The 10000-nt window shown below is 40.4% G+C and overlaps 1 protein-coding gene across 4 annotated transcripts in view; it reads right to left on the bottom strand.

Annotated features, from left to right (window-relative positions):
• The window catches only part of LOC122264939 (brefeldin A-inhibited guanine nucleotide-exchange protein 3), a 35242-nt gene extending 27064 nt beyond the window's left edge, over nucleotides 1–8178 (bottom strand). For all 4 annotated transcript variants that reach the window (XM_043034048.2, XM_043034052.2, XM_043034051.2 and 1 more), the window contains exons 1-7: nucleotides 8118–8178; nucleotides 5506–5682; nucleotides 4991–5127; nucleotides 4702–4833; nucleotides 4070–4235; nucleotides 2578–2752; nucleotides 77–201 (exon numbers count right to left, since the gene is read on the bottom strand). In XM_043034048.2, coding sequence (XP_042889982.2) covers nucleotides 77–201; nucleotides 2578–2752; nucleotides 4070–4235; nucleotides 4702–4833; nucleotides 4991–5127; nucleotides 5506–5590 — 820 coding nt within the window. In that variant the 5' untranslated portion in view covers nucleotides 5591–5682; nucleotides 8118–8178. The remainder of the gene's footprint in view (nucleotides 1–76; nucleotides 202–2577; nucleotides 2753–4069; nucleotides 4236–4701; nucleotides 4834–4990; nucleotides 5128–5505; nucleotides 5683–8117) is intronic.
• Between the last annotated feature and the right edge of the window lie 1822 nt (nucleotides 8179–10000).

Below are 10000 nucleotides of genomic sequence, written 5' to 3'. Positions count from 1 at the left end.
ATTGACTCTTAAATCATATCTTACATATGATAATTAGGAATTCATAACTTTTACAAGTACACGGACAATGACATACTTGCTGGCGTAGATTTTTCTGCAGACGTAAGTGTGTTTGGTGGAGATAATCGACTCAGTAAGGTGTTTGCGCACTCTAGGAGAAACAGCGCTGGAATTTCTGGACCTTTCTTGTCTTCTTGATTCCTGTGAGGAGGTATATACAGCCGTATTCTATAACGTTTTCTGCGTGTCGTGGCCATGTCATGTTCATGTTATGTCCATGTCGTGTTCATGTAACGAATGCGGTTGGTATGAATCAGTTAAGAATTGACAACCATTTCAATATACTGTACATATATGCGCATTTTTAATATATCATGCATATAGATTTAATGGATACATATTTCATATAATTATATTTTACCATTCATTTAACTTCACTCTCCTTCGAAAAAAACAAACTCAAATCAGCAGAGAATCCATGTTTTCCTCTAATATAACCAATATAGGTATTACTTTTCAAACGTAGTATGCACATATGAAGTATTTGTGTAACTATCGTGACAAGCCTACCCCCTTGCCACGGAGTTTCCACGATTGCGCTTCTAGAATAAGAATCGCGGCATGTTCATGTCATGTACACGGCGCGCTTAGGGACTTAGAATATGGCTGATAGTCACACATTGGACATACATGATTTATTTCCTATCTTGTCTATATGTATAATTTGTTTAAGTGTGTGTGGATATGTGTACGTGTGGATGTGACTGTGTGTGGATGTGACTGTGTGTGTGGATGTGACTGTGTATGTGGATGTGACTGTGTGTGTGGATGTGTGTGTGTGGATGTGACTGTGTGTGTGGATGTGTGTGTGTGGATGTGTGGATGTGTGTGTGTGTGATGTGTGTGTGTGTGGATGTGTGTGTGTGTGTGGATGTGTGGGTGTGGATGTGTGGGTGTGTGGATGTGTGGGTGTGGATGTGTGTGTGTGTGGATATATGTGTGTGAGTGGATGTGTGTGTGGGGAGGGGGGGGGATGTGGGTGTGAATGTAGGTGCAAATGTGGGTGAATGGATATGGAAGCGGATGTAGTAGGTGCAGGTGTAGATGTAAGTGTAGTTGTGGTGGATGATGTGGGTATGGATGTGGGTGTAAGTGTGGATGTGGGTGTGAATGTGGGTTTAAATGTTGGTGAATGTGTGTGGGTATGAAAGTGGTTATGGAAGTGGATGTAGGTGTTGGTGTGGATGTGGGTGTGGGTATAGGTGTGGATGTGAGTATGGGTATGGATGTGGGTATGGGTGTGGATGTGGGTATGGGTGTGGATGTGGGTATGGGCGTGGATGTGGATATGGGCGTGGATGTGGGTATAGGCATGGATGTGGTATAGGCGTGGATGTGGGTATGGGCGTGGATGTGGGTATGGGTGTGGATGTGGGTATGGGCGTGGATGTGGGTATGGATGTGGATATGTGTGGATGTGGATATGTGTGGATGTGGGTGTGGATGTAGGTATGGGTGTGGATATAGGTATGGGTGTGGATGTGGGTATGGGTGTGGATGTGGATATGTGTGGATGTGGGTGTGGATGTAGGTATGGGTGTGGATGTGGGTATGGGTATGGATGTGGGTATGGGTGTGGATGTGGGTATGGATGTGGATGTAGGATATGTGTGGATGTGGGTAAGGGTGTGGATGTGGGTATGGGTGTGGATGTGGGTGTGAATGTAGGTATGGGTGTGGATGTAGGTATGGGTGTGGATGTGGGTATGGGTGTGGGTATGGGTGTGGATGTGGATGTGGATATGGATATGGGTGTGGCTGTGGGTATGGATGTGGATGTAGGATATGTGTGGATGTGGATGTGGTTGTGGATGTGGGTATGGGTGTGGATGTGGGTATGGGTGTGGATGTGGGTATGGATGTGGATGTAGGATATGTGTGGATGTGGGTATGGGTGTGGATGTGGGTATGGGTGTGGATGTGGGTATGGGTGTGGATGTGGGTATGGGTGTGGATGTGGGTATGGGTGTGGATGTGGGTATGGGTGTGGATGTGGGTATGGGTGTGGATGTGGGTATGGGTGTGGATGTGGTTATGTGTGGATGTGGTTATGTGTGGATGTGGTTATGTGTGGATGTGGTTAGGTGTGGATGTGGTTATGTGTGGATGTGGTTATGTGTGGATGTGGTTATGTGTGGATGTGGTTATGTGTGGATGTGGTTATGTGTGGATGTGGGTATGGGTGTGGATGTGGGTATGGGTGTGGATGTGGGTATGGGTGTAGATGTGGGTATGGGTGTGGATGTGGGTATGGGTGGGGGGAAGGTGTAGATGTGGGTCTGGTGGTGGATGTGTGTGGATATGGAAGCGGATGTGGGTGTGCATGGGTACATGCATTCATGCATGCACCCATCCACACTCACACAGGTATTCATGTGTTTGTGTATGTTTAGGTGCATGTGCATCACATGTACATATAAGACTTTTGTATGTGTTCATATGCATTTCTATACAAGCACAAGTGTATATCAGTAATAATTGCATCTCTTTCAAATAAAACATGAATCACAGCCTCACTTATTTGCTTCCACTAGTTTCTCGGCAATGAGGTTTATGACAGGTACAATCTCGTCATATGCCGGGGCTATGTACTCCGACTCATCCTCCTCATTTTCATCCTCTGCGCTCTTTTCTTCCACATTTTGTCCAAATTTCTTTTGCAGAATGTTCTCTTGTTCGAAACTCTCTTCTCCTGCAGAATAGTAAAACTTTAACAGTACTTTCGCTTATCAATCCTTATCAGGTAAGCTGGATATTGGGTCATAAATTAATCAATTTTAATCTATTACAGGATATAACTTCCATAGGGGTACTTTTTAACTGTGCAAGGGTTTTCTTAAAGCATGTAGTAAAACCAAGGCTGTACGGACTTTGACGAGGATTTATAAAAATGACAGAATTAGTTTTGCTGGTATGGTTGTTCATAGATCATTAATGCCTGTGCAGATGCATAACCTCGCTAATGACTAGAATTACTGCAGTTCATCAAACTTAAATACTTGTCAATTATAAGATAATCAACACCACATTATTAATTATAAAATGTTTATAACCACATACCTATTAATTCTAAAATAATTATCACCGCATACCATTCAACCTGTCATCAATCATCCCCCAGCCTTTCAAAATAAAAAGTAAAGTTTCTTGACTATACCCACGAAAAAACATGCACTTTGCATTAAAAAAAAAAAAAAAATTATAGCCACAACTGAAAAATTGACTTATTCAATACATAGTAGCGATTGAAATTCCTTTTGACATCCACCGGATCCTTAAATCCCAAAGCCCTGATAACCTTGATCTAACTACCTACCAGGGCTAGATAACCTAATCCAATAAATTACACCTTAAAATGATAACACAGTAAGAAGAAATGATGGAGATGAAGAGGGAGTTGGAGAGGGAGAGAGGGAGAGAGAGAGGAAGAGAGGGAGGGAGAGAGGAAGAGAGGGAGGGAGAGAGGAAGAGAGGGAGAGGGAGGGGAGAGGAGAGAAGGGAGAGGGAGAGGAAGAGAGGAAGGGAGGAGAGAGAGAGAGAGAAGAGAGGAGGGAGAAAGAGAGAGAGGAGAGAGAGAAGAAGAGAGAGAGAAGAGAGAGAGAGAGAAGAGAGAGAGAGAGAAGAGAGGAGGGAGGGAGGGAGGGAGAGGAGAGGATAAGAGGAGGGAGGGAGGGAGAGAGGGAGGGAGAGGAGGGAGGGAGGGAGGAGAGGGAGGGAGGGAGGAGAGGAAGGGAAGGAGGAGAGAGAGGAGGAGAGAGAGAGAGAAAGAGAGAGAGAGAGAAAGAGAGACAGAGAGAAAGAGAGAGAGAGAGAAAGAGAGAGAGAGAAAGAGAGAGAGAGAAAGAGAGAGAGAGAAAGAGAGAGAGAGAAAGGTGGAGAAATGGGGAGAGAAACACAGAAAAGACAGAAGAGACATAATGCAGCAAGAAAATAACTATGCTGAAAGTCCCTTGGCAATGCACTCTTTTCATTTACACGTGAGCTAGCATGACGTCAAGAAAATACTTACGAAGCTGCTTGACCAGATGGGATATTGCCTGGGATGCGGCAGACTGAGCCGCGGTTCTCAAGGGGGCTCCTCCTCTGCCGTAGGCCAAGCCACACACTCCGACTACCTGCGTCACAATCTGGCCTGACAGGATGATGCCAGGAACACAGCTCATATTCAGAAGTACCTGTGAAGATTCTCAAGATGAAGGAATTTCTTGAATAGAAAGGGAGAAGGAGAAGGAGAAAGAGAAAGAGAAAGGGAAAGAGAAAGAAAAGGAAAAGGATGGGGGAGGGGGAGGGAGAGGGAGAGGGAGAGGGAGAGGGAGAGGGAAAGGGAGAGGGAGAGGGAGAGGGAGAGGGAAAGGGAGAGGGAGAGGAGAGGAGAGAAAGGGAGAGGGAGAGGGAGAGGGAGAGGGAGAGGGAGAGGGAGAGGGACAGGGACAGGGAGAGGGAGAGGGAGAGGGACAGGGAGAGGGACAGGGAGAGGGAGAGGGACAGGGAGGAGAGGGAGAAAGAGATGGACATACATGCAGAAAATGACAGAGAGAAAGACAAAAACAGACAGATAGAAAAAAAAAAGAGAGAATAACAGACAAATTCCAAACAAAAAAAATAGAAACAAAAGCAGGATCTCTTCCATGTCATGGTTACCTTCAGCAATTCCACCTGCGTGTCCTCTGTGTGAAGAGGCAGACTCTGAACAGCTGCCAGTAACTGTGATGGCAGCCAGGTGGTCTCGTCATCCTCCTCATATCCGCTATGAAACTGCGTATCACGTAACAGCTGAAATATGCAACAGTTATTCAATTCAATGGAGAATTCATTCACTTGCATCTTCTATGGTAATTCATAATAATGAACAATAAAATTTAATCAGATAAACAGGAGATTTTAAAGTGAATAGATGAAATTCCTGATGAACTGTTACGACTGCTGATACCTTGTAAAAGCCCGATGTTGCCAGAGTGACAAGCTTGGATATTCTGGTCTCTAAGGCGAGCTGCAATGCTTTTAGACATATCTGCCTCAGTTCGTGTGGTGGAGACCGTAGCAGCCCGGTTTGGGACTCCAGCAAGTCTGAAAAGTGCATTTTAGAGCATTGAAAATTCTGGCAGGGAATGAGAGTTAGAGTAGAAGTGAAAAAGAACATGAAAATGTGGAGAGAGGGAGAAAGAGGGAGAGGGAGAGGGAGAGGGAGAGGGAGAGGGAGAGGGAGAAGAAGAGGGAGAGGGAGAAGGAGAGGGAAAGGGAGAGGGAAAGGGAGAGGGAGAGAAAGGAGGCATGAGAATTTGAGAGAGGAGCACAGAAGAAAAAACACAAAGAAGAGACAGACAAAGAGATAGAGAGAAGAGAGAAAGAGAGAAAGAGAGAAAAGAAAGACCGAGAAAGAGAGAGATCACAAGGAAATACCAACAGCCACCTTATACAAAAAACACACCAACTCCCAACACTCACCCGAGGCCTCCTGGCATACTTGTCTGGTGTGGTTGTGCTTATTGGATGACGTTTCCTTGACAAGTTGTTCCAGAACCTCTTCCATTGTGGATGTCAATTCTGTGGACTCCTCCAGGCAGAAATTGGGTGAATCCTCTGGGGGATTCTTGTAATTCTAATACTGCAGCATCATCCTTTCTGAAGATAGAGAAATATGCTTCTAAGATAACCAGGTTGCATATCATGTGTTTCTATTAGATATACATATAGTAATACAAATGTGCCATTATGGTAATCTTTTTGATGGTTTTCATGTGCTAAAAGAAAAAAAAGACAACATAAATTTCCATTTCACCTCATAATAACCCTTAAATTTCACACTTATTATTGCTATTCTATTGCTCTATGTCTACTGTTAGACTGGTGCGGCAATGAGGGGAGAGAAGGTACCATGACTCTTTCCTTTTCTCAGAGTATGGTTCATATAATTTGTTTAGAAATGAAGGGAAATTCAAAGGGGAGAGGGGAGAGGGGAGACGTTCAAAACAAGTTTTTGAGATTACATAAATATACTTTTGTAAGGTCCAACCTACTTGGGGGTTTCACTTTCAGTCGATTTCTTGACTCTGGTACGTCTAAGTATCAATAATGAGACGAGTCTTTAACACCCCCCCTCCCATTAACCCATTCTCGCCGGGGCCATTCCAGCCTTGCATGGTTGCAATGCCGGTGCTCTCGAACGCTTAGGCCTAAATCAATTAAATGACTGGCACCATATGGCGCCACCCGGCAAACGGGCCCTTGAATGAGCGGAACCGTAGTGTACCACCCGTCCAGAGAGGGTTAATATGAATCTTGGTACACTGCTGATCTGGTCTGTCATCTCTTATTGAGTTCCAAATGTGTAAATACCTATGGCAGACACTGAAAACATAACCCACAGGTCATGACATTGACACAAACTAGGAATTATGTTTGTGGACATCCTATGGTATATCCATATAATGCCTGAGTCAAATGAATGACATTAGTAATGATTGATAGCTTATAGTGTATTTGATTTTTTATATCAATATATACTTCATATTTTTTCATTGATATTTCAGAAGACATGAAAGATGATATGGCAATAAAAAAAATCATAATAATAATTAAAATACAGAAGAATATTTATATTTCATCCAAAGAATAATAACATTCCCTTTGCAATTTCTACAAGCAAGTAAAGTAGACTTTGCAGGTACCAGCCATATGTTATATGCAAAGTGAGACAGTTCCTAGACACCATAACCCAAGACTTGGAACATTTTTTATGTATTACAGTATCTAATCTGGGTGGGTATTATTTATACTTAGTCTATATATATCTATACTTTGACAAAAATGCTACCCTATCAATCATAAAGAACATAGAAACACTGGCCAGTCCTAAAACACCAAAAACTGAAAAAAAAAACCCTTGACCAGCAACACTTCCAAGCCAGAGTTCTGGTTTAAAGCAGGAGGTCTTCCATGACCAATCCAGTATCCAGTGAATTGTCATAATCATGTGACAAGTAGACCAGATTTTTGTAATGACACTAAATAAGCATCATCACATGCAAGAGGTTAAGCAATGCCGTGGCCTCCGTGCTTCACATTCCAGCGAAGGCCAACAAAGTACCAACATAAATATTCCGGGAAGTATAAGCTTGGACTGGTTCCTTTTGATAAATTGCCAGGGAGATCTACAAGTTTTACCCAGTAGTAAAGATTTGCTAACAGCTGCCAGAGAGCATAGTGTGGAGGAAAAGGTCAAATACACTCCACTGACACCGATAAATGATTGTTGGCTGATCTTTACGTTGTTATAGAGTACTCTTTTGCACTCAATTATCTAATGTTTAATGTGTGCTGTGTGATCCTTTCATTAGTTTATTTCTATCTTCTCTGTCTGTTTAGAAACATATGTGTCATGTTCAATTTGAGTTTAACATTATCAGTATACATATAGATTAAGCCACACAATTATAAATCAACCAGAAGTAGTATATAAACAAGTATATATAGATATAGTTATCATTATGTATAAATATATATATGCATAATTGTATACATATCTAAACTACATTCATGTATACACATGTCTATTCTTATACACACATCTATCTATCTACCAATCTACCTACCTATCCTTCTACACATCTATCCATCTATCTATCCACCTATCTATCTATATAAATTCCCCATCAACGATACAAAACCTCAACTTTGCATCCTATTGCAAATAAAAATTAATCCCGTACAATATGTTTCCACGATTTGCAAAAAAAGAAAAAAAAGAAGAAAAAAAAACCTCGAGAATGCAGATAACTCTCCTATACATTCTCCCAATTCCAACCCAAACACCTGTCCAGAAAAACAAAAACAAAAATCAACCAACAACCACAATCACCACAATCTTATAATCACCACAAACACCACACACCTGCGAGCCTTTTGAAAACACCTCGTATCTCCAACCTCTATATATATCTTTCCCACCCTATTACAACCCATCCCACCCTTACACTCTAACTCCCAGACCCCATTTACTCACTCAAATGACTTATTAAGCTCACAAACCCTTAGAAAATAGCATTATTTGGCCTCACCTCGACGAGCGAAGGGAACGCGGCCTCCCATATGCTTGTCTCGCGCACAGCTGTTGTTATCGACAGATGTAAACGTCAAAGTGTCTGGTTTCGGGGATTGGATTCCGGGGGTTTGCAGTTATTGTTTTTTTTGTGTTTGTTTTGGGGGGTTTGTTTTTGTGTTTTTTTGTGTTTTTTTGTGTTTTTTTGTGGTTTGTTGGTGGTTTGTTTGTTTATAGTGAGGGGGGATGATGAGGTGAGGTGGGTTTTGGTTTATTTTTCGTGGGGAAGTACTTGCGTGGTTGAGATGTTTTTTTGTGTATATATATATATTTTTGGGGGTGTTATTTTCTTATTCATATCCATACAAGGAGTTCATCTTGTAACTACAGTTATTAAATACAGAATAGGACAATCTTTTTAAACTGTAAATGTTTCAAACTGTAGATCAGAGATTCTAATCCTCGAAACTAAATTCATCCACGGCAAGGTAACCGGGAAATTCAAAAGATTTTTTCATTCTATCGAAACATTTGCTTCACATATAATTCAAATATACCTTTTATTCTTTATAATCAAAAAGTATAAAAAACAATAATCATTCTTCTAATGATATAATGATAGTAACAATGCTTACGATTACTATGATGATAATGATAAAAAATGATTATGATGATAAACATGAAAATAGTAATAATAATGATAATAAGAGTAATACTGATACTGATGATTATGAATATGAAACAGTGATAATGGTAATGATGATGATAGTACTGATAGCAATAATGATTATAATAATAATAATAATAATAGTAATAATAATAATAATAATAATGATAATAATAATAATAATAATAATAATAATAATAATAATAATAATGATAATATTAATGATAATATTATTTGATAACAATGATAATGAAAATAATTATAATGATGATAATAATGATTATAATAATGATAACAATGATAAATGAAAAAATATAAAACAGATGACCTAATTCAGCAAGTAACGCCATAAAACACTATATATTATTATACAATAAAGATTTTGATTAATTACACATTAAAATATCCATGTCATTTATACATTTTTTATTTCGTGTGATAAGGGATATTTTTTGTTATTGTTGTTGGTAAAACATTTAATTCCGAAAGTGATTGATAAATCTAGTAAGATAACACCAAAGCAATCATTAAAAAAAATCTACGAAATGAGGAAACAAGCCATGTCCAAAAACGATCTAAAAAAGAAAAGAAACTAATCCATTGCCAAACCTAGAAATGGCGTTGATCATGTAGACAGATGGATAAACAAAAGTACAAAATAATTATAGTAAATGTAGCATGTGGATACGGTGTGTGTGTGCGTGTGTGTATGTGCGTGTGCGTGTGCGTGTGCGTGTGCGTGTGCGTGTGCGTGTGCGTGTGCGTGTGCGTGTGCGTGTGCGTGTGCGTGTGCGTGTGCGTGTGCGTATATGCGTGTACGTGTGTGTGCCTGTACTTCGTGCTACCCTTGAACAAATCAGTAGTCCATTTAGACCATTACATCAAAAATATCCGAACAGCCAATGAATGGGAGACACTAATGGTGTCGGTTGCTCACGCCATCTACTAACAACTAACTAACAACCCTGTCTGTTATCCCCATTTTCACACACAATCCTCAGATCTATCTAAAGCCTGCCATTTAACTCTCCGCTGTACTTTAAATCATAATGTGTCTTTAGGAGTGCACATGATTTCTCCTTAATATATATATAAGGAGAAATTATACATAGACTTATATATCCACTCCGTTTTCGTCTAAGACATACAGACGTTGCCTTTTTCTGTATCTTCATTAACAGTAAAGCAAAAATTACAATTTTCGGGAGTTTTTTCTTATAAAACAACGTGAAGTA

Source organism: Penaeus japonicus, unplaced genomic scaffold (assembly GCF_977035675.1).
Source record: "Penaeus japonicus unplaced genomic scaffold, GWHDUDI00000001_assembly GWHDUDI00000041, whole genome shotgun sequence".
Lineage (NCBI taxonomy): Eukaryota > Metazoa > Arthropoda > Malacostraca > Decapoda > Penaeidae > Penaeus > Penaeus japonicus.
The sequence above is the reverse complement of the archived record's forward strand: the minus strand, read 5'-3'. Positions and strand labels throughout refer to the sequence as shown.